The sequence below is a fragment of the Actinia tenebrosa genome, unplaced genomic scaffold, assembly GCF_029948245.1.
Source record: "Actinia tenebrosa isolate PJP-AT-01 unplaced genomic scaffold, QUT_ActTen_1.0 PGA_scaffold14__42_contigs__length_11649687, whole genome shotgun sequence".
NCBI lineage: Eukaryota > Metazoa > Cnidaria > Anthozoa > Actiniaria > Actiniidae > Actinia > Actinia tenebrosa.
Window position 1 is genome coordinate 10,193,275 of NW_028292574.1, and position 25,188 is coordinate 10,218,462.

The 25,188-nt window shown below is 36.2% G+C and overlaps 1 protein-coding gene and 1 long non-coding RNA gene across 2 annotated transcripts in view; one reads left to right on the forward strand and one right to left on the reverse strand.

Moving 5' to 3' along the window:
• Positions 1 to 25,188, forward strand: part of LOC116306542 (uncharacterized) — a 163,559-nt gene that overhangs the window by 121,898 nt on the left and 16,473 nt on the right. The gene's annotated exons all lie outside the window — the stretch shown is intronic.
• On the reverse strand, positions 6 to 22,410 carry LOC116296531 (ephrin type-B receptor 1). The gene is made up of 18 exons (XM_031704559.2): positions 22,252 to 22,410; positions 19,858 to 19,934; positions 18,110 to 18,752; positions 16,893 to 17,045; positions 15,986 to 16,324; positions 9,533 to 9,559; positions 8,494 to 8,599; positions 7,841 to 7,890; positions 7,516 to 7,644; positions 6,747 to 6,826; positions 6,086 to 6,191; positions 5,727 to 5,788; positions 5,237 to 5,335; positions 4,626 to 4,727; positions 4,062 to 4,211; positions 3,638 to 3,682; positions 3,345 to 3,493; positions 6 to 2,612 (listed from the first exon to the last, which is right to left on the reverse strand). The coding sequence occupies exons 1-18, from the start codon at positions 22,334 to 22,336 to the stop codon at positions 2,369 to 2,371; spliced, it is 2,646 nt and encodes an 881-aa protein (XP_031560419.2). The 5' UTR covers positions 22,337 to 22,410; the 3' UTR covers positions 6 to 2,368.

Sequence of the window (25,188 nt, forward strand, 5' to 3'; positions counted from 1 at the left end):
AAAACTTTCTTTTTAAAAAACTGTTTTATTCAATTCCGACAAGCTACTATTATTAATATATTATTAACAGTGACAGGTCATCTGTATACCTAGAACAACATCCTAAACATCAGCACTGTCTCACAAAATACATCTCAAACTACCGACCTGAATATTTTTTATCACTAAGAAATTTAGGCAACCTAAAGAAATTTTACAATTATCAATTCACATTTTTTTAACCAATATTCTTTATATTTTTATAGACAGAATATTTCTTCTTTAGATGTTTTATTTGATTTAGGGCTTTTTGCTTTGAAAAAGCAAACTATAGGACCACTAGTTTTTAATTTTTAATTTTAGAAATTAACATATAAGATTACGAGATATCTCTGCAATGAATAGCAACCAGGAGTTTGGGTCAAAGCGAAGCTCACTTTGGTCACAAAGACCGGTTACCTTGGTTACCTGTTTAAAGTGTATTAGAAAATATAGTCTAGACTGAGTAGCTAGGCTTTTTGTACAATGAGCCTGTACAGGGTGCACACAGGTATTCTCTAATCTTTTCCAAGATCTTTGGACTTTTCAAGGAGGGCAAAGACAGCAAAAAACTTCTCATTTCATATCAGGAAGCGGACAAATGAGCAGAAACACTCATGAAAATACTAAAATACTTCTTTTCTATTGCAAATTCTAGGACATTATCTATAAAAACCAAGGACAAATTACAAAAAAGTGTACTTCAAGTGGTTTTCAAGGAAATTTCATATCAAATTCAAGGAATTTCCAAGAACCTGTGTGCACCGTGCTTTAGGGAGAGAGAGAGAGAGAGAGAGAGAGAGAGAGAGAGAGAGAAAGAGAGAGAGAGAGAGAAAGCAAGACCCATGCCTCTACATCTATCAAAAATGCCAGGTCACTTAGCCTTACAAACTTTTAAACTTAGGTATTAATATATTTAGTCTTGTTTGATTTGTACAACAGATAATTTGATTTCCTTAAACTAACTTTATCTACAGTTCTTTTGAGAGATTATTTTTTAAGCTTTTGAATTTTAAGGCTGAGCTTTCCTATGGCTATTTTACACTAAATCGTTGGGTACCCTGTGGTACATTGTTTGTCATACTATGTACTTATTGACTGAGTGGGAGGGCCGTACGGGAAAATATTTGCCTCGAGGTCATGTCGTACGGACCGAGCGCAGCGAGGTCCGTACAAATGACCGAGAGCCAAATATTTTCCCGTACGGCCCGACCTAACTCAGTCAATAAGCATTTTATCATATGACCCTCACGAAAATAAAAATAATTAAGAAAAAGAAAGCGCGCGGATTCGAGCAGGGCCGGACGGGTTTTTCCGGCCCGCTTACGTCAACCCGTCCGGCCCCCATCACGTGACTTTTTCCAATGGTTTTATTAGAGCGCGCGAGCAGGGCCGTACGGGTCATATGATAATTTCATATATTCTTTGCGCCAACACAGTGGAGTAAGACATAAGTTCAACAAAAACCATAGTCAAGTACAATGGTTTGCCCCATAAAGAAGTTTACAAATATCTGGTTAAGATGGGCTATGAATGTCGCGCTATATTTATATCCTTTATCAATGAATACGAAATTTATAACCATTTCAAACCGTTTTTATAGTGTTTACTACATGAAGTAACGAAGAAGAAAAAAAGTTTACTAAAAAAGTAACTAAAAATCTTCTAGAGAATGACGAAAGAAAAGTGAAGTGAAGTTGTTATACCAAAAATATATCATCTATTGTAGGTTACGCAATTTTAGAAAAATTAAATGGCTCGAAAACAACAATTATTTACATAGAAGAAAAAACTTCGTCGTATTGATGTCTGCCTCCAGATGCGTCCGCCTTTTGCTTTTGGTATCCCTGTGTTTAAGTGTCTGCGAGAGACTGGGTGCCTCTTTTAAAGGATACGCGTTCCGTTTTAATCTGACCTCATAACGAGGCTAGATAAAGCTCAGTGATATTCTAAGTTGTGATTGGCTGAATTTCTCACAGTTACATCAACACGTTGTTTATCGTGATTGGCTGACGTTAGGTCTTTTTAACTTATTGTGATTGGCTGGTTTCAATTGTAGTTGTATCGTCATGCTTGTCTTTCTTTTGTTTGTCTTTGATTGGTTGGTTTTAAACCAGGTCAGTTTCTGTCTTTGCGGTTATTGGCTAGCCTTATGCGCAGCTTTGCTCTGATTGGCTGGTCAGTACACGTGAAGAGACTCCTGTACTACAAGGATTGGTTCGGAAATATTTCCGGTTCCAACCGGAAGTACACCTCAAGCATATAGCTTCTATCGCTTGGTTTATTTATCCTCTACTGCTACCTTGCATACTTGTATACTTCTATCGTTACCTTATTAGCACAGCAACCACTAGACTGGCACAGAGGATTCTCGCTTCAACTTGTTCTTTACTTCACGAATGCTCTTTCGGATTTTGTTTTTGTGGCCAATGAGTTTGATTCCCAAATCTTCAAGGTCTGGTTCTTCGAACTCTGCTAGGTTTTTAAGGTTGCTGTATCCTGCCTTGACGAACTGATCAGTGTACTGGCCCATCTTGATGCTTTTCAGCCATTCATCGATCGTCGTTACGGGCGTGTAGTCGATGTTGGGCTTGCTGATGAGAAGGGGAAAAACAAAGGAAAAGTGAGATATTGTTGCTGTAACCAAGTTGAAAACTGGTTGAAGATTTATTCGAGTTTGTTGCGTTACGTTTGTATTAGCCATATTTGGAATGATGATGTAAGTGATCACGCAACAGTATTCGTAATTTGAAAAATAAATCAGTTCTGCTCCAGATTTTGTGCTGTTTAGTTCTGTTTTTGTTTAGTCCAAGTTTTAGTTTTAGTTCACTTATTTTTCTGCGACCTATCTTTGAAAAGACCTGCAATGAGTTTCATCATCTTTGCCGTTCAACATCCACTTGGTCACATTGCTATAATGATGACAATGATGCCCTAATTATGATGACATCATGATGAAGAAGATGATGGTAGCGAATGATTGTGACGATGAGACATGAAAAAGATGGTGATTGATGAAGATGATATATGATCATTATGATGATGGCGATGATGATGATAATAATTTATTACACATTACAAGCCCTTAACATTGAATAATCTCTTTGTCTATGATGAAGGGTGATGATGACGAACAGACGTTGATATTGGTGATGAAGGATGATTTTGATGAAGATGATTAATACTGATGTTGGTGAAGAAGATGATAAGCAATGATGATCGGTGATGATGATGATCAGATGTGGGTGATGATGGATGATGATGATGCTAATACTGATGTTGCTGATAAATATGGTGATGATGGATACAAAAGTATAGTCTCTTACCTTGCTACGATTGGAAGATTTTCCTGCATCTTTTCTGGCGATCGAATTAGGATATCCAGATGTTTTACGATCTGGGCAAATTTTGGGCGTTTTGCTCGGTCTTCATTCCAACACTCTAACATTATCTGGTGCACTGCTGTAGGACAATGCTGTTGAGATAAGAATTTAAGTTAACATCACTATCCGGCTAGTTCATTTGACAGAATTTTTGCGCCTTGACTATTAGTCAATGCTGAAAAACAGATAACGACAAGTAAAATATACTGTGTTATTTGTTCTGTATAAAAACTCACCATAGGCGGAGGAAGTCTAAAACCACCTTCAACTCTGTCCATCACCTGAGAAAGAAGAAGAAATGATTTGACTTAGAGGGATGAAAATGTGGGAGAAGGAGAAGGAGGAGAAGGAGTAGGAAGAGAAGGAGGAGGACGAAGAAGAGAAGGATAAGAGGATGAGAATGAGGGAGGAGAAGGATGAGGATGAGGAGAAGGAGGACGAGAAGGAGGAGGAGGAAGAGGAGAAGGAAGAGAAGGAGGAGGAGGAGGAGAAGGAGAAGGAGAAGGAAGGGAGATAGTGGAGAACGAGGAGAATGAGGAGCAGAGAAATTGAGGAAATTCATGAGAAACGGGGAAAAACCTGTAGAATGGAGTCTAATAATATGACGTTCTTCCACAAGAAAACTAATTATAGCAAATTCAAACCAGAATTTACGTATACCTCAAAGTTGCTCCAGTCCCAATAAGGTCTCTCAGCAAAGGACATGATCTCCCATAACAAGATTCCATAGCTCCAAATATCACTAGAGGTACTAAACTTTCTAAATTTGATGGCTTCTGGCGCTGTCCATCGCACAGGAATCTTACCACCCTACGACCAAAGAAATTCATCATTAATCCTGCCAGGCTGACTCGGTTGAATATTGGCCTGGGGGCATAAGGAGATGGGTTTTAGCCCATAGTACCTCCTTCCTCCAAGGGGGGGGGGGGGGGGGGGGAGGGAGGGGGCTGCTGGGATTTTGTGGGAGGGAGGGGGTAATGCAAAAAAATATGGCAATTAAGGATGGCCAATGAAAAAATAATTAGCTCAATAGAAAAATCATTTAAATATTAAAATAAGGGGCCACGTAAAAAAATTCAGGTTGGAGAGGGGTGATATATATATTTATTTACAATTCACAAAATCCCACCAGCCCCCATCCCCCCATGCCCATAAAAATGAACGGTCTCTTATCTATTTTGGGCTCCCTGTGCCCTGATTAAAGCAAGGCATACGTACTGATACCTTAGTTTCATATGCAGAGTCTTCAAGTTCTCTAGACAAACCAAAGTCAGCCACTTTACAAACTAGTGACTCACTGACAAGAATGTTACGAGCTGCCAAGTCCTGCAAAGTGAGTGGATAGAAGTTGTGAGAAACTAGAAGACATGAATGGATATTCTCATTCAATAATATTTAAATTGACATTAGAATAGGAAAATAAATGGGATGGAAATTAGAATTGCCAGCATAGGATTTCTACACATTTTTATCCTTAAATGGGACGTGAAAAAGAAGTGAAAATCCACCTTCCATAAGACCCTGTTTGTGCAACTGCAACGCCCTTTTTTTTATTGTGTGGCTAGAAGATGAGACAGGTAACACCGCCATCTCTAAAAGCAGCTTGATCAATCTTATGTTTTCAATAAAACAAAACCACTGGGTGTAATGTTTACCCATTTCCGACCACAAGTGGTTTCCTTGAGAATAATATTCTTTGTTTGAGTTGCATCCATATTCATGTGTCTTCTCATTTGAAACCATTAAACAAAGAAAATGATACTCTAGGGAATGAAACTTGGTCTGAAATGGGAATTATTGCGCCCAAGGTAAAGAGGTCTAATCTGTGCTCTTACTCTATGAACAAAGTTCATTTCTGATAAAAATTTCATGCCAGAAGCAACGCCCCTTGCCATGCCGAGCAGCTGAAGCTCACTTAGCTTGGAGTCCATTTCCTGGAAGAATTAAAGAGAATAAGAAAATGGTGAGAGATAATAGCATAAAAACAGAGTCCTTTGTAGCCTGCGTGCATGATTCCCAAAACACTATGGTTTGATGTTCGGTTGACATAGCCCTTTAAGGTTTAGTTAGGAGGACAGAGTAAAAGTATAGTAACTATACTATATATATGGTTTGACTGAGGTAAAACATGGTACAACTGTTGTACCATGTTTTACCTCAGTCAAACCATACGAAGCCATTTCAGTGTTACATGGCATACTGTCCCGTACCTATACACGTTTTCCATTCACAATTTCAAAAAATTCTTTTATTAGAGGAACTGAGAAATAGCAAACTCATTGGAGGGGATTCAAAAGTAAATGATACAATTAACTATCTAGTTACCTTGAGAAAGTTATCAAGTGAGCCATTACTCATGAATTCTGTGACGATCATTAATGGTTGAGCTGGTGAAGAAAAAAGTTCATTGTGATTATGAACACCAAATGCCGCAACAATATGTGGTATGCACTTTCCTTGAGCGGAACCTATATTGATTCATAGGGTGTGGTCAACCTTTCTTCAAGTGGGGGATGGGGTTAAATAAAAAGATACATAGAAAATACATCTTATGATAATAGCCAATGACAGCTGAATAATTTGATGGCATAAGTATAGTAGATTGGCAATAACAAAGTAGACTAATGAATACCATCAAGATGGCCGTTATGAGTGGGCGTGCGAACGAATATTTGAATACTTACATTTAGTGACTACGCCTTCTAGGAAAATAACATTAGGGTCACAAAACTGTCCCATGACAGACGCTTCGAGGAGAAAATCATCTCGGTTTTTCTTGGATGAGCCATGCTGTTGAGAAGGAAGAAATGAACACTAAGTTTAGACAAAAAAATATTTAAAAAATTTCTTACTTTCACATATTAGAACCTACATAATACAAACACTTGCTTCCAAACATTGCTTTGGTGTCTGTAAGGAAAGGTACATCTTTTTCAAAGGGTTCTTTTATAGAGGGTGATGCAAGAGCGGATCCAGCCAAAATTTTAGGGGGGGGGCTAATTGAGTTTCTTCCGTCAACACAACGGAAAACACTAAAAAAGCATATAATTCTTCAGTTTTGTTTTTTTTCCTGCTGAAGGGTGTTCCCCCTGGATCCGCCCTTGCAGTGGGGGGAGGGGGTGGGTGAGGGGAGGATTTGAAATTCAATTCAAGGAGAGTGAGAAATTCAATTTCTTTTACTCAGCAAGAAACTCATGACCCTCCTATAAGTCAAAATAAACAGTTTTGACCCTCCACAAGTTCAAATGTTTACTGATGCCCCTCCCCCCTGAAGCGGCAGCCCTTCACCCCTCCAAAGAAAATGTAACTTGCCTAACAAAGAATTGATATTATGATAATCATTACCTTGAGTGTTTTCACAGCAACAGGTATTGGTTCTTCCCCTTGACGTTTTAGAATTCCTTTGTATACATCACCAAACTCACCTGTGCAAAGAAGAAAAAAAATTCAGGAATGTGTAGTCCTAGAAAATATCCATACGTCCACCACAGAGAGAATTAAAAGGACCCCCACCCTTGGGAACTTCTAATTTTCTTCCATACAAATTCTGTAAAAAAAATTCTCTAACTCCTTCCCCTCCAGAATTTCCAATTCCTTTGGAGGGCGAAGTAAACCACTGTAGCTGAGACAGAAATGGTACATGGAAAGTATGTTAATTAACTAGATGTATCTAGTAACACAACTTGTGGAATGTTTATAATTATTTTTGTGCTGACAGAGAGCATGGAAAAATGATTACATGAGAGGATAATCATGTCATTTCCCACAACACATTTTGGTCTCAGCTCCTATGTTCTATGTTCTGAACCTGACAATAATTTTACAATAGACCATTTCCCAGATCCCGCGGCTCAACCTCAGCTTCTTCAGCGTGTAATATATTCTTTAGAAATTGCCTACAACCTGTGAAATTTTTAGGTGTTTCAATTGTTCGTTGATGTGTAAATTCCTTTCATTACTTGCGACTGTAGTCAAATTCTAAAGAATAATTACACGCTGACGAGGCTGAGGTTGAGTAACGCTATCCATGAAATGGCCCTATTGAGTGTATCACAAAAACATAATAATAACAAACTGAATAACCAAATGGACGACCAAACATTTACATACTCACCTCCACCAATGACTTTTTCTAAAGAAATGGAACACTTGTCAAGTTCTTTAGCGAAGTTGCGTAAAGCTTCTTCTGGGTTATCATAGTTGGTTGGGTCAATGTATAGTTTCTGTCCACACGTTGGTAGTTCTGAATAACAAAACAAGAATATTTTTCCCCTTTTACTTTGGCATACTCTAGCAGTGACCTCTCATTTTCTAGACTAGAGGTTTAACCCAGGAGCCTCGTCCTTGACACCTCACCCCAACCGGGACAGGACAAAAAGGAGTAATGCGAAGGTAGAGAGGAGGTATGAGGCAAAATCCAAAAAGATTTTTTTGCTTACCATGGCTTTCAGCGAAGTCATTGTTTGGAATTCGGCTGAATTTTCTCGATCTGTCAGAAATGAAGCAACAAAAGAAACCTTATTTACAAGTACATCATCATCATCATCATACTAATACTAATAATACTAATACTACTACTACTACTAATAATAATAATAATGGGATTAACAGTGGATTCCACAGAGTGGCTCTTCTTCCACTTTATTCCATTTGGAACTTAGGAGTTGATTTTTGTGGAGGGAGGATAGCCAGAGAACCTGGAAATTAAACCCTTGAAGCACAGGAGAGAACCAACAAGCAACTCTACTCACATGCAACACAGGGCTCAGTGGGACTCGAACATGGGTCGCTTTGGTGAATTAGACCCTTTAGAATTAGACCCTTAAAACTGTAGAAATTTCAAAATATTTGACAAGATGTTTTCGAGTTTTTATTTTCTTTAATAACGCATGCCAGTGACTTTTTGTGACGTCATCAAAATAAAAATTCTTCAAGTTCTGGTACTGCGAATGCTCATGCACAAACTGGTGCACGCGCATACAAAAACTATATGGAGCCACCTTAATGGTTCAGAGGACATGAGAAGGCATTTGAATATGGACTGTTGCAAGGATGAATACAAAAGAGACATGACATACATTAGTTCTTTTACCTTCTATACATGAAGACACAACACACTATGAAGATCAGCACAACAAATGCTATCACGGGAAGTACAACCGTTAACACTAACTGCTTGATCTCCTCTGCTTGATTTGCTGGAATTGAAAAAAATACAGGAATCTTACAAAAAAGTACATCAAATGATACCAATGTTTAAAAATTAATTTTGAAAAGTTTGTTTTAGTTTAGTAGCAGTTTTAGTTAATAAACCTTTTTTGTTATGGAGTAATGTCTTTTTATTTTTTTCCGGTCCAGTATCCTAAAAAATCGTGCGTTCTGATTGGCTGTTTGAGCAGGCGGTATTTTGTCAGTATCTGCCCGTGCACGCAGTCCGGTATCCTTTGCCGCAAAACAACACAAAACGATTACAGAAACAAGTAAAAAAATACGTGAAAAAAATAAATAAGTTATTTACCGTCCTATAGTTGGTCCGGATAGGTGAAAACTGTGCCCTCGGCCTAACGGCCTCGGACCGTATATTCAAGACCTCGGGCACAGTTTTTCCCTATCCAGACCTCCTGGCCAGTAAATAACATATATCTATTTTAGAGCATGTGTTATTCTCTTGAGGATATGATTCTTTGTTTGAATAGTATAATTTATGTGTCTTCTGATGCAAAATCATTAAACAAAGAAATTATACTCTAGGGAATGGCACATGGTCTAAAATAGTAAACAAATAGTCTATTGAATTCTCAATAAAATATGATAAAAATAAAAGCACTACAGAATGGCACAAATATCTTTCTAAAAACTATTATAATTTATAATATCCTTCACGCACACCCAATGATGTTTAATGCCCAACTCTAAAAAATATTTAACCCCCCTCCCTCCAAAGACCTTTTCTGAGCTAGCAAACTTGGTTCATTTTAGTCTAACTTTGGTACAAACACCTTTCGTTCATCATGCCTTACGTGGTGTTATTTGTACCCAAGATAGACCACAATGCATCTTGTTTACCAAACTCAAAAAAGGCCTTGGGGGGGGGGGGGGGGTCAGAATGTCAGAATAGATGAATTTATTACCTTCAGTAAGTGATGGCTCTTTTGGACCTGAAGAAAATAAAAATAACAATAAGAATATATCATTGATATTAGCAAAAAAACAACAACAAAACTTTATTTATATATCCACTAAATAATGTGTAGTTCCAAAAATTATCCAAACCCACTTTAGTATAATTTCTGGAACTACACAAATCAAATAACATGTCAATAAAGAAAAAATAATAAATACTTAAGTAGAATTTAGAATGTACTAGGTATCCTGCAATGATTAAATCAGCCTATGTCAGGTTACCTTCTGACCCAACTCATTTCTCCTCCTAAATTGGGTGTAATTATGATTTTTCCTTCCTCTACAAAAAAATCATTTTTTTTGCAATAGACTGTTCTCTCAAGGTTGCGAGCGCACCCAAATTTAAGGACGGGCCACGATACCAGAGCATAAGTTTTATCATGCATTGCTTTGAATTTTTTTTGATGAGACTTCATAAAATTGATTATCATTATAAAATTGATTATTAGATCAGCCCAGAGGTTGTTTCAGGGTTCAATCTGTGAGTTAGCCATGCCCTGACGTACATTAGATCAGCCCAGAGTTTGTTTCAGGGTTTGATCTGTGAGTTAGTCGTGCCCTGACTTAGATCAGCCCAGAGGTTGTTTCAGGGTTCAATCTGTGAGTTAACCAAGCCCTGACATACATTAGATCAGCCCAGAGTTTGTTTCAGGGTTTGATCTGTGAGTTAGTCATGCCCTGACTTAGATCAGCCCAGAGGTTGTTTCAGGGTTTGATCTGTGAGTTAGTCGTGCCCTGACTTAGATCAGCCCAGAGGTTGTTTCAGGGTTTGATCTGTGAGTTAACCATGCCCTGACTTAGATCAGCCCAGAGGTTGTTTCAGGGTTCGATCTGTCAGTTAACCAAGCCCTGACTTACAGTAGACCAGCCCAGAGTTTGTTTCAGGGTTCGATATGCGAGTTAGTTGTGCCCTAACTTGGATCAGCCCAGAGGTTGTTTCAGGGTTCAATCTGTGAGTTAACCAAGCCCTGACATACATTAGATCAGCCCAGAGTTTGTTTCAGGGTTTGATCTGTGAGTTAGTCGTGCCCCGACTTAGATCAGCCCAGAGGTTGTTTCAGGGTTTGATCTGTGAGTTAGTTGTGCCCTGACTTAGATCAGCCCAGAGGTTGTTTCAGAGTGTGATCTGTGAGTTAGCTGTGCCCTGGGTTCGATCAGCCCAAAGGTTGTTTCAGGGTTGGATCTGTGAGTTAACCAAGCCCTGACTTACAGTAGACCAGCCCAGAGTTTGTTTCAGGGTTCGATCTGGGAGTTAGTCATGCCCTGACTTAGATCAGCCCAGAGGACTATAGACTATTAATTAAACAAGAGTTTGTTTCAGGTTATCAATAAAATTTGAAGGTTTTTTAAAATCTTATTACTAAGTCTAACTAGATTTTTTTATCTATTGGCCTGTAAAGTGTTGATAAAATTCTTAATACACTATTAGAAAATTCAACCAGAATCAATCTAGAATCATAATTAGCATATGACAACCAAATTTGAAAAGTAAAATATTATTCAAATTGGGTAGACCAGTTGCAATATGTCTTTTATCGAGGAAGAAAAATTCAACATTAATTTAGAATCAAATAAAATAAAAAAAACTTTGGTTAGAATTTTTGAAAATTTTATAACCACAATAAACACTTGCAATACCTCCTAATATATATAATTTAGTTCGAAATAAAAACATATGAACTGTTTCTCATGACCGTCTTCGACAGCTGGAAATATACCCTACAACATACAACATTCAATTTTAATTTCCAACAAAAGCAGACAAGAAACAATCACTTTTGCCAACCTTTTATCATTTGATTAAATTGAAATAATTGAAAAAAATTTTGCTTGATTTTTTCAAAATTAATTTTTTCCCCTCAGAATTAATTTTAATCTGTATCTTAAATACTCTATCATTTCCTCAAGAAGAAGATAATAAAAGGCTAGCTGTCACACCTCTACCAAGCCTAGAGGCAGAAAGGATGTATTCACTCTTTGAATTTGAAACTCAGACAAAACATAATCAGAATTTCCTAAATGGATTTTCATGGCGTGAATTTACAGTCAAAATATTTTTACGATCTAACTGCGATTATGAAATAACTTGAAATAGGATTCCTACCCTTTTATCTATTGATCAGCTTTGAATTCATTTATTTATTTCTTTAAAAAAATCTGTTTTACTGCTAATTCTTTAGACATATGAGAAATAGATTTCCAGAGCTTAATTAATCTTTTCATTCTTTACATTTTTAGTTTTAAGTAGTTATTATTTTGTGGTTTCTGAAAAATCCAAACTTGAGTCTATGATAATCAACAGAGATTTTATCTTTCATTGTATATGCTTGCTTCAAAGAACTCTTATGATAAATGGTCTGTAATGAAACCCGAGGCAGAATCCAATTAGTGATATTTTGAAAACAATTCTCAAAATGATTTCCTCTGTGGTTGAGTGCTTGGAATAGCTTTCATGTTTGGTCTTGTGCCATTAAAATCCATGTTCATCCTTAAGGTGTGTCTGTATGCCATGAAAACAATATTTTATTCAATTAACTTAGCGTACTCAAACATAAAGATCTTCCAAAGAAGAGAAAAAATGATAAGAAACTGCAGATTTTTGTAGCTTGAATTTAGGATTATAAGTCATGGAAAAATTAAAAATATTTTGAAAATATAAACAAAACTGGGATAAATGAAATATTCCTTGCTGATGTTTAAAGACTCGGCAGTGAAACAGATTAACCGCAAAATTTTAAAGCTCTACTGTACCTGTGTACAATTTTATCATTATTAATTAAAAACAACGATAATATCAAAAACATTTTTTTAATGTGAACTAATGTTAAAGAGAAATTGTAAAATAAAAATTATCTAATATTTGAAATAATAGCATTACAGTAACTAGCTGTAAATCAATTTTTAAAATAATCAAATTTTATTTCACCCTGGAACAACTCCTGGGCTGATTTAAGTCAGGGCAAGGCTAACTCACAGATCAAACCCTGAAACAACCTCTGGGCTGATCTAAGTCAGGGCATGGCTAACTTACAGATCGAACCCTGAAACAACCTCTGGGCTTGTCAAAGTCAGAGCATGGCAAACTCACAATCAATTTGGAATTTAGTTTGTCGATAGCAAAGGTTTTGCGGAGAGAGGAAAACCAGAGAACCTAGAGATAGATAAAGACTTTGTTTATAAGAGACTGAGACTTTACAGATTGAACTAAGAACTGAAAAAACTTGTCTCTCAAATGACTGGCATTTGGATTAGTGTAGAACTCCATGTTGTTAAGTTTAAACATTTTCAGATACTTCTAAAGCAAAGGCAGCACTATTCACTCTGACATTTTTAAAACCCTGAGTGTTAATGCATCTGGGGATTAAGCCGAACTTCAGGACAGAAACAAAGATTTAGTCAAGTGAAATGAAGTGTGAACAATTAAGATATTACAACATGTGCTAACACTAATGTAGTTTAATTACTATATCAACATTCATGGCTCCATTCTGGCCTAGTTTTGATTTGAGGGACGTTTCATACAGACATTTCTCATACAGAAAAATATCAACACTTGTATACTCAGTGGTGTATAGTATAATGATATGGTCACAGCCTTTGGGTTTATGTATGATTACAATATCAATATAATATTCTTATTGGTGCCATGCTGAACTGGTTTCAGTAAGAGTATTTAAAATACCAATGCTTGCATACTGTACTAGTATTATGATCTCAATAATATACTGTATGCTGACCTTAATGTAGGTTAATGTATTGTTACTATATCAATATAATATTCTTATTGGCACCATGCTGACCTGGTTTCAATAAGAGTATTTGAAATACCAATGCTTGCATACTGTACTGGTATTTTGATCTCAATAATATACTGTAAGCTGACCTTAATGTAGGTTAATGTATTGTTACTATATCAAACATGCTTCTTATTGGCGCAATGCTGACTTGATTTCTGTTGGAGTATTTCCTTTAGAGGAAAATATCAATGCTCTATAATGGTTTACTATTATTATAAATCGCAATCATATATACAATATCAAACATGCTTATCATCAGCACCATGCCATACTGGTTTCTGCCAGAGTACTACTTAATGTACAATTATGATGATAACCAAAATACTCACTGCTGGCACCATGATGGCCTGACATCGACACTACAGCACATTAAATAATAATTATTAGCAATGTATTTAGAATCGTCAATAGCTAGAAAGGAGACTCAGAATACATTCTGAGTCCATCTGACCAGTATCTGAAGGGTCATGAGTTTGTTTTCTGTCAGATGGGCTCAGGAATTTTTCCTAAGTTCCCTGTTTCACTTGTAACATTCCTAAATACATTACAAATATTTTTTTTCTAGCTACCATGCACCCTTCTATTAATGTCCAAACAACTATATTACTATACCTATTATAAGCGCCATCCTGATGGCACCTTACCATTCAGCAAAAAAGATATCATGACTAGTACTAATGTACAATTATAATATCATTACCGCCGGCACCATACTGGCATTTATACTGTCTACCTTCAATTAAGAGTACATTTTCGATACAGGAAAATATTAATACAAATAATGATCAAAGTAAGATATCACTGTACTTGTTATTCACATTGCTCTAGCCTATGTTACATTTTTTTAAAAATATGTTGTTAGATTCAGGGTTTTTATTAAGTTTTGAAATAATAGGAAATTAGCCAAGAGTTTGTTTCAGGGTTCAATGTAAGTTAGCCATGCCCTGACTTAGATCAGCCGAGAGATTGTTTCAGGGTTTGATCTGTAAGTTAGCCATGCCCTGACTTAGATCAGCCCAGAGGTTGTTTCAGGGTTTGATCTGTGAGTTAACCATGCCCTGACTTAGATCAGCCCAGAGGTTGTTTCAGGGTTTGATCTGTGAGTTAACCATGCCCTGACATAGATCAGCCCAGAGGTTGTTTCAGGGTTTGATCTGTGAGTTAACCATGCCCTTTCACTGATCAGCCCAGAGGTTGTTTCTTGGTTCGATGTATGAGTTAGATGTGCCTGATTTTGATTAGCCAAGAGGATGCTTTAGGGTATAATTTTGTATATAATATTATCAATACCTCATGTATAATACATATTAGTTGAAATGAGATAAGAAACTTACAAACACAAGAGCCACACCGTCCACTACCAGACCGATAGCAAACACCTTCTGCCGACATTAAACTGTGGGAGATTTTTCGTTCTCAAAAAAATAATTCAATTCTTCTTAGCAATTCTATAATCCCAACCTTTATCGCTCCACAAAGTTGAGTAGAAAATGTCCAAAATTCTAAACCTTAAAACCTATTAGACTAAATCACATAAAGAAAGTATTGTGAAAAGATTTTTGCCTGTATTGGTGGATAAAAATTTTCTACTTGTGATATTTTCCCAAATGATTGATTAAGGCTTATGAATAGTGAAAGAGAAAAATGCTAAGACCATGATTCCGCCATTTCAAAACAAACAAACTATAGCACATACAAATGTTAGCCATGTGTACCCTGAAACTACCTCTGGGCTGATCTAAGTCAGGGCATGGCTAACTCACAGATAGAACCCTGAAACAACCTCTGGACTGACCAAAGTCAGGGCATGGCAAACTCACAGATTGAACCCTGAAACAACCTCTGGGCTGATCTAAGTCAGGGAACGGCTAACTCACAGATCAAACCCTGAAACAACCTCTGACCTGATCTAAGTCAGGGCACGGCTAACTCACAGATCAAACCCTGAAACAACCTCTGGGCTGATTTAAGTCAGGGAACAGCTTCCTCACAGACAGAACCCTGAAACAACCTCTGGGCTGATCTAAGTCAGGGCACAGCTAACTCAATTGTTGTATTAGAACTTCACTGAGGGAGAAAAACCGGAGAAAAACCCTCAAATTGAGGGAGACACAAAGGTAAGGCTCATGATAAAATACAGTATTACGAGTTTAATTATACATATTTTGTTTACATATGTTACAAAATGTTTAGAATGTATCTGGATATAATTAGAGCAATGCAAAGGGTTTACTGAAGTTGCAAGGCTGAAGTAAAAAAACAAATTTGAATGGGCAACTTATAGTTCGCATAATATTGAAAATTACAGTTAGTTAGTTATAATTATAATAATTTATGTCGGTTAATTTAGAATATTTTAACCACAAATAATCATAATAGACCTCCTCGGCTTGGGCACACTCGGGCGTAATGCTTTCCTATTTCAGACCATGTGTCATTCCCTTGAGTATCAATTCTTTGTTTAACAGTTCCCCTCTGTTGCACATAAGACATATGAATATGGATACAACTCAGAAAATAATCTTATTCTCAAGGGAATGACACTTGGTCTAAAATGGGCAAAATATTATGCCTGAGCCAAGGTATATTGATGTGTTTAAATACCTTTTTTGGATTTTGCATAAACTCCTGCATACTTCCACAGACTTCTGCTGACGGCAGAATTGATCTTCATCACTACATACACCTTGAAAAAAAACTTTTCTCCTGATGGAAGCCCAGATACAGTTGCCGACGTAGTCTTGAAACTATCTCTCGCAGGATAATACACAACATTATCTCCACATTGCTCGGCACATTTTTTATCCTCCTCATCCTTACACTTGAAACAGTCAATGGAGTAGGTGAACGACATGTTAATGTCCTTAATGGCAGGCCAGGATATCAGAACTGCAGTCGAATTCAATGTCGTAGCATTGGCAAATGCTGGACCATTTGGCAAAGCTGTTTTGAAGATAAAAAAAGTTTTCAGGTTAGAAAGAAAATGTATAATATTGACAGCTTTGCACAGCACTGTTTTTGTTTTGCTTTTTGCTTTTTGTTTTCATTTATTTATTATTTTTTGTGGGTTTTTTTTTTTTTTTTTTTTTGTGGTTTTTTTTTTTCCACTTCGTTTTGTTTCAATTTGTGATCTGGTCTTTTTTCCTTGTTTTTCTTTTTTTTTTTTTTTTGCGGCATACAGTACCCCTCCAGAGCAGCATAGACAAGGATCATTGAACATCAACCAACCAACATCATCATAGACATTCCGAAAATGTCATGCCCTCCATAACCATGGTAACCAGGATTGAAGAGTTTTCACGTGACCTCACAGCAGCCATGTTTGTGTACCAAAACAATACATTTTCTATCCTTAGGGAATTGAATTCTATTTTACAAAAAATATGTACTGAAAGTTTCTATCGTTTGGTAACCAATATAGCTGCCCTGTCACACGAGTGAAAACGCTCTGTACAGGATACATACCTATATTTACCTATATTATATGAAAAATCTACTGTATATGAAATACCTTCACATGGGACAGAAATTGGAGAGTCTTTCAACTTGTAAAACCCATCTTGACAAACACAACTCATTCGATTCGTATCAGGTGCGGCATTCTGTGGACAGAACTTGCACTCTGTGTTGCTTAATTCACTTTTATATTTCCCAGAAACACAGCCTAAAAATAAAAGTAGGTCAGGAAAAAAATCAGTACAACAGTTGAGAAAAAAATTCAATGATTTCAATTATCTTAACATTTTTTTAACATTAACAATTATTTAAAGCACATGATCAATTCAAAAACTGTTCGTGGTCACAATTTTTTTTTCATTGAAAATATAAAGTAAGTTGTCATTGATTAAGAATGTCCTTAAGAACTCCCTTAAGGCAAAGCAATAGACCATTTTCGAGTTCCAAATTACCGCTGTGTTCCTTGATTGTGCACTCATTTGCGCAGGGTTAGCCTCGAGTGTGTGCAGAATATTCACGGGTTCCAGTCAAGGTCCGTCAAGTTTCAAAGTGTTTGTATTGTTGAAGTTGTGCATTCTTTACTTTACCATTGGTATTTGTGAATATTTAAACACTGATACGAGGTTAACCCTGTGTAAATGAGTCTGTAATCAAGGAACACAGCGGTAACTTGGAACTTGAAACTGGTCTATTGCATGGCAATCACCATTAGAAGGGAGTACACCTATGTGTGAAAGATGTCAAGTTTGTAAATTATTTCAAAAATGAAGACTTAAGGACAGATGAAAACAATAAGCCTGAAGCGAGATGACGTTTTACCCCCGTCTCTAGGCCATAATAGTTTTTAAAATTCTTTCATATTAAAATTTTTGATTCCTTAAAGAATACTGGAACAATAGTCACAATTAAAGAACAAAAGCAGTGTGAAAAGGATTATGGTCTAGAGACGGGGGTAAAACGTCATCTCGCTTCAGGCTTATTGGACTTCAAGAATCTGATAAAAAAGGTTAATTTCAAAGTTTTAAAAATGATCACAAGATTTAAGGAGCATTGTCATGCTGATTTAAAGGTCAGATTTAAAACAATTTTTAAATCCTGAGTATCAAAAATATTGAGAGAGTTTTTAAATTAATCGACCTTCATTATGTGATTTCCATACTATTAAATCTTGTTTACATTATTAGGAAAAATTAAGGCACACTGTATTTACTAGCGAATCAAATACTAGTAATTTTATGTTAATTAAACATATGTAAACAACGTCATTTTTACCTTTGCAATGAGGTTCTGGATTTTCAGAATATTCGTATCCTGGCTGACACAAACACACCACACTATTATTCATCTTCCAATTCCCGTCGCTCATACAAGTAGCCATCAGGACAGAAGTGTTTCTTGAATGTTTATCTGTACAATTTCCTTCCACTTGCTTAACATCTGAATCGTTTAATGGCGATACAGTTTTCACAAAAGTCACGAGGTTTTTTCCTTTTTCTGGGCAGTAATTGAATGAAACAAGAACACCTAGCAGACTCAAGCAGGCTCCTTCATCGTTAAGCGCAAGGTATAATCCTTTACTTTTTGTCCTTAAAGAAACCCTTAACAGATTAAAATCCTTAGCTCCTGTTTGTCGATCAGGTACATTTGTTGGCATGGCTCGATCAAGGAAGTCAAATGGTGTTTCCAAAGGGTTTGGTTTTGGTGCAGTATTGGATGTTTGATAACTGTATAGTTTAAAATACTCTTTGCAGTACTTTTGGCCCGATCGGCATTTGCGCATTGTATAATTAATGACAATGTCAACCAATATAGCATCTTTAAGATCAATGAAGTCAGTTCGTAACCAGTTTTTTGGCTCTCCGACATTCGTGGAGCTGTCACATACGGAGTATAGGTTTTTCTCGTAAGCAAACCACTGCAACAAAATTACCAGGAAAAAAACTTATTACCAAGAAATTAAAGACAAAAAAACCTGGACAATACCCTTTTGATGTAAGGTGTTCCCCTTTCAGCCCATGGGTCCTTCCTTTCCTTAACAAAAAAAATGGGAGAGCTAAGATAAAACTTCCAAAGATGATGATGATGATACTTATTTATATAGTGCTCTTTTCCATTTGGATATTTTCAAAGGCGCTTTACAATGATTTGTGAATGAGAGGTGGTTAGTATGAGGTGTAGGCACTGAGGGTGGTCACTGCCAGGGTTACTTTGCGTCGTCAGTGGTTCTTTTATGTCCCTCCAATATTGGATTTAAAACTATTTTAAAGTGGTCATCCGAGTCACCTTAAAAGTCTAACCATTTGCAGTTGCCTAACCTTTTCAGTTATTTTAAGACCCTGAGTGTTGGTCTGACTGAGGCCTAAATCACAACCTCCAGCACAACAGAGGGACGCTCTTACCAACTGAGCTAACCGGATGGCGGTAAAAAGCACAGAAACGAATCAACAAGCATCAAGTTATATTCACATGTGATGGTAAGTGGTTAATCACTTCCATCATCATACAGCTATTTAAAAAAGGGTATAGGGGTGGACGACGATAGAAAATAAGTGATAATTCTTTCCAAATGCTAGAATAGCTGGAATGACTTGAATCTCTTATCATTCTTAAAACGCCTAGATTATTTGTGTTTAGATGCATGTGCCCACTGTGCGTTTTGGTCGTGCAATTGCCAATCACTGATCGTCATTTGCCATTCGCCCCTTTTTTTAAAAATAGCTGTATATAGCAGTCACTGAGAGTAACAGCTCAATATTACCAAACACCAAGTCATCATTGTTTCCAAAAACTGGTGGTAGAATATTGTAGAACCCATTACGAGGACAAGAAAACCTTGCTACAGACACTCTTTATCACACTACACTAGTGGATAATTTAATAACCCACTTGCACTTACAGTAACACAGACATTCTACTTATATATGAACACTGTCTTTGGTCTGTTTAATAGGTTGATAAGGTTCGATTTTAATCAAAACAAATCCCAAATATTTTTAACTAAGAAATAGTTTTTAACTTACACCTCCTCCTGTGGATTGAGAGCCTATTTTCTTACTGACTGTAAACCAGCCATTTTCTGGCCTGCTTAAAAGGAATTCTGTGAAATCAAGAAAATATAATACTTTAAATTGCTATGATAGAAGATCAGTAGAAATTCTGTGTGAGCTCACATGGGATAATCTTGAAACTCTAAGATATAAACAACTTGCAAAAATAATGTATAACTCATTAAATGGAATTACTCCACATTATTTGACTCAGATTTTTAGTAGCACAAAATCTGTGCATTCTTATAATCTGAGAAACTCAACTTATAATGTGACGGTACCAAAACCACTATACTGAAGCTGGAAAAAACAGCTTCCATTACAGGGGGGGCAGTTCTCTGGAATAATTTGCCCGATCATACTAGAGGGCAACCAAATCTTAAATTGTTTGTAAAAAACTTAGAATAATTTATTATTAGTATTATTAAGCTATTTTTAGTAGATTGTAGTAAATTAGAACATTAGGATATATAGAGTAATTTGAAAATTTTGTACATATTATTTGATCTAATTATTTATTATTTGTTATTGTATATACGGCTCTCTGGAAGAGCATTTTTATGAAGAGATTCCGTATTGAAATAAAGGTTATGTATGTATGTATGTATGACTAAGTTTATTACAAGAAAAGGATATATTGGATTTCAATCAAGAAACACATTTGATTCTTATGCCAAACCTTATAATTTGTCTATATATGGAATATTATTTCCATGAAATGAAAATATACATCAAAGAAAATGAGTCAAGAACTTTATTTACAAAATTTCACTACTTAAGATTTCTAACAGCACCAGTAAAAGATACATTTACATGAATAAATGGGTGTCAATTGTTAAGCTTAAGAAAACAATAGGCTACATGCAGGTTCTTAAGACCTAACGTGAAATGTGTCCTCCACAGTAATTATAGCGGCACAACCTTTGTAGCTATTGTTTTGCAAAAACGACTGTCTGAATTTAAAATATTGCTTCACATTTACCTAGTAGCATTAATGGGCCTAATTTAAGTTGTAAGATGCAAGACTTGTACCCCTTATAGTAGTTATCGTTGCACAGGAATATGAATTGAAACTCTACTATCTATCATCAAAAAAAATTTGAATGGTACGACTATTTCAAAATCTTCACAGAAATGTTTCACATTTATAGAACAGAAACTAAAACCAAATTGTACTTTAAAGGATTATAATTGTTAAACGGAAACCAAAGTGAAAGTGAAAATGGTTAGTTAATTTTTATATTTTCAGTTATCTTAACGAAGTATTAAGCCTGGGCTTAAAACAAATTCTTTTATCTACACACATATACGTGCGAATTTAAGCAGTATCAGTCCAAAACCAATCAATTTAGCAAGTTGTCTTAAGTCTAGCCATAACACGACAACAATTAGAAGATTTTCGACAAGAATTTTACAATATTTTTGGTTAATCACTGACAACGTCAACGCGAAGTAAGAAAATATTGTTGAAGTTCTAACAAACTTGTGACTTTATGTATGCCTTTCAAAACTAAAATTGTACATATTCAAATAAAGAATTCAAAATAAGGAATCAGATATCTTTACCACAGGAAATAACAAATTCTTGAAAATTAATTTAGCAAAGCAAACGATAAAATGATAAAGTAATCTTTTTGTAATCTTCGGATAAAAAATAGGAAGATTCCATCGAAAATGAATTCAATTCGTTTTAGACTAAGAGAAGCAGTCGATAAACTTGAACGTGTTATACAAAACCAATACGCAGTTTTAGACCAAATATTATGTTTTCCTGAATAATAAATGACTAATACGATAGTAATTCAACTGTCAGCTATATTTAGTTTTAAAAAGCTTAGCAAAAAAATCCTCGATGAGGAAGTTCGTACAATAAGCTGAGTTGAGGGCAAATGTTCACTTCTTCAAGTTTTGAAGTCCTTGCCCGTTACGAAGTATTTACAGTATATAAACAAATAAAATACTATTTGTATGGTGTAGGTGTCTTTGGACATGAATTACGAGGTAATTTGAAGCGAAGATAGCAATGAGAAAGCCGCAAATTGCTGATGTTGGTCAAGATTAGCTCATGATAAAAAAACAGTTGGCTCGAGTCGTTTGGGAAGCCTTCAATAATAACAGGGCGTTTGTATTAGTTTTAGCTAACTCGGCAACAAAGACCATTATATCGGCTTAAAACAAGATGTGAAAACCTGAAACACAAACTGAAGGTCATGAACAATTCACAAGGCGGGAACTATTGGCGTCCACGTGAATTACTTATTCAAAGCCATCGACTGTACACAAACAAGTCTGCTTTCGAAACCATCACTTCGAGGGGTTAAAAATCACTTTCTACGGTAAAAAAGCGGTTCAAATCGATAACCATACCTTTGTCTGATAATGCAACTCCACAGAAATACAGGAGAATTATTAAGCCGATGAGAATTTGCGAGTTTAAGCAGTTATAAGTCATTCTTGTATAGGCCAGGAACTGTGGCTTGCGATTTCTTCTCAAAAATATTGGCTCTTCCTGTTATTGAGCCCGCAATCATCCAGCACCATCCCACCAAAAAAACCTTGCGCACAAGCCTTCCTGCGCAGAACCGGAAGCCTCGCCCTCGCATTTAACCGGATATACATCCAGCACGATACGATTAAATATTTTGCATCTTCTATTTTTTTGAGGATTTGACGATTAACATTAAGGTATAAAAATTAATCTTTCCTCTTGGTGGTATGATATTTGGAATAGCGGTGTTTTTGGGTGAGTTTTATCGAGTCGAGACGATCGACACCTCGACTGTCTCATGCTGTGCGTTTTTTTGGCGTAGCGGATTTGCATGCTGACTTGATCCGGTTAAAGTTGCTCGTAATATGAGAACTACAAAGAAAAATGCCGAAATATAGGGTTATCGTACTTTACTGATCGATGACAAAATAAATATTCTGACGGTTACGTTGTTGTCCTTTGGAAATACTCCATATTGTAAACGTTTGATTTGACTTGTGCTGAACAAGTTCGTCCCTCCAGATCACTTCACTCGGGGACTGACACCGCGGAAGACGGCCTTCTTCCTCTCAAACTCAAGCAATTTACACCGCGTTGTTTACGCCTATAATACAATAAAAGGTTTCCTCGAAAATTAAAAAAAGACGAAAAAAAACCGGAGTTCAATTATGAATGAAAAATCGTACTTAGTTAATTAACAAGAATGGTCAACGCCTCGTGCTTTCTTGGTTCGGCTGAGAAATGTTCAAGTGTGACCGTCTTAAATGTATTGGGAATTACTTATCAGTCATCAATAAAGAACGAAGGATTAAGATAATTCAGTATAAACTTAAAAGGGGCAAGCGACAAAGCTTTCAAGAAGGCAAAAAACCAAGGCTGTCTTAGAGAAGCAGGAACAGAAATATTCAATCGTGTTCCATCGTTGTTGCTGTTGTTTTTTCGAGGTCATAGACCATCTGGCAAAGCAATAATGTCTTTTTGTTAATCCTTTGTCCAACCACCTCAATGACTATCTGGCCTTTTAATTTGATTCGAAAAGAAGCATAAAAAATTATTACTTGACTGACATCGTTGTCAAAATATTAGAATAATCGCCCGAATCCGTATGTAAAATTTACCCAAAACTTTTACCCCATAGAAAGAGTTTTAATGAAAACGTCAAAAAAGCGCTAAAACCCAGTAAAGTGCATGATTCAGAACTGATCATGAACTGCATGACGCGCGCGGTATTTTTAAATCTTTAATAATCTTTTACGGATAATTATTAAAAAACAGAAACAAAAACAAAATTTTTACAAAGAACTTTCTCAATCTATTTTTTAAACAATAGAATCAGCTGCCCTTAAAATCCAATCGTACCGTTTGTGTCTTTTTTAATCAGAAAAAATGGAAAAGTTCTGCGTGAAGATTGTTTGTATATTCACTTAGACTGTCGGGAATATTCAAATGTCTTTTTTTAATCACTTTAGAAGATTCAATTTTTGTTAATTATTCAGCTCAAAAGAATCTTTGAAATTTTGTTTTAATTTGTTTGATCTTCGTATTTTGGATTCACCTCATCATCGCAAAGTTTAGTCTGGGCTCTTTAGAAAGAGTCGACGGGCGCCTTCTGCAAACCAACCTTAAATCCGCTCTTCAAACTTTTCTTTAAATATAAATACCGTGAAGTTCACTTAGTGCTATCGAGGTTGATGAAAGATGGATTGATCTTATTGTAGTAATCTTTGATAGTGGAATTTATGTCAAAGAAAATCAGTGCAAAAATACAGAGTCACGTAGCGGCCGTACATCAAAAATTTGGCTGAGAGCCTATCACAAACTAATTGACAAAAATAGTGGCTACCTATCAGTATTTTACAGTTAAGAAAAATGAACATAGTTAAAGTAGTTTTGTCGCCAACTTGGCTGCTTCCTCGGGGGGCCTATTAGCCACTCAAACGATCAACTCGCCCAACGCAAGCGAAATGTGGACTCTAAATGCTCAGCAAGAAGTGTTTGACCTCATCAAAGCTGGCTCATGAATTTAAATTCGTTTGTTCCTGGCACGGTGGTCAGTTTGTTTTGTACTTTGTGCGTTTCTTTCGTACAAAAAAGAGTAACATTTCTCTTTAGCCTTCGGCTAGTATTTGATTTTATCGATTTTTGCAGGTTTTAGCCAATGTGGTAAGGTCTCTTCTAAACGCATCTGGCGAAGATGCCTATTATAGCCCCATTAAAGACCAACCCCAACAAAAGCCTCGTTAGCCAATATAAAGATCTATTAGATTTAGACTATTCGACAGATTAAGGCTTTTAGGACATTGAGAATATTGAACACAATGTTGACCTTTCGAAAGATAAAAGGATAAGTACAATATTCGAGGGGTAGAGTGATAAAAAAACTGATGGAAACGAATTGGACAAATGAATCGCACAATTAATGTAAAAAGATGCCCTGGCGTTATAAAAATAAGTACTTTCTCGTGAAAGAAAAAATAAAGGCCTGTGTGATAGCTTTTTGACCCTAGAGGAACCAGTGTTCTATCGAACTTTGCCCTGAACTGAAAATAAATAAAACCACAGAATTGGGTTTCCTTACAGCAAAAGGCGAGAGATCCGTAATTGATCAACACAATGCTGGCACGCTTGACCGTAACACAAAATACGAGCTAATATTCCGAAACACAATACTCAAACAGTGTGGGAAAACATCCAAAATTATTCGACATATTATGAATGATACTGATGCTCCCTGGGGAATGTTTGAAAAGAAAAGAAAAACCAGAAAACAGAAACGGTCGTAAACTGGACTCGTTGGCCAAGAAATGAAATTTTTT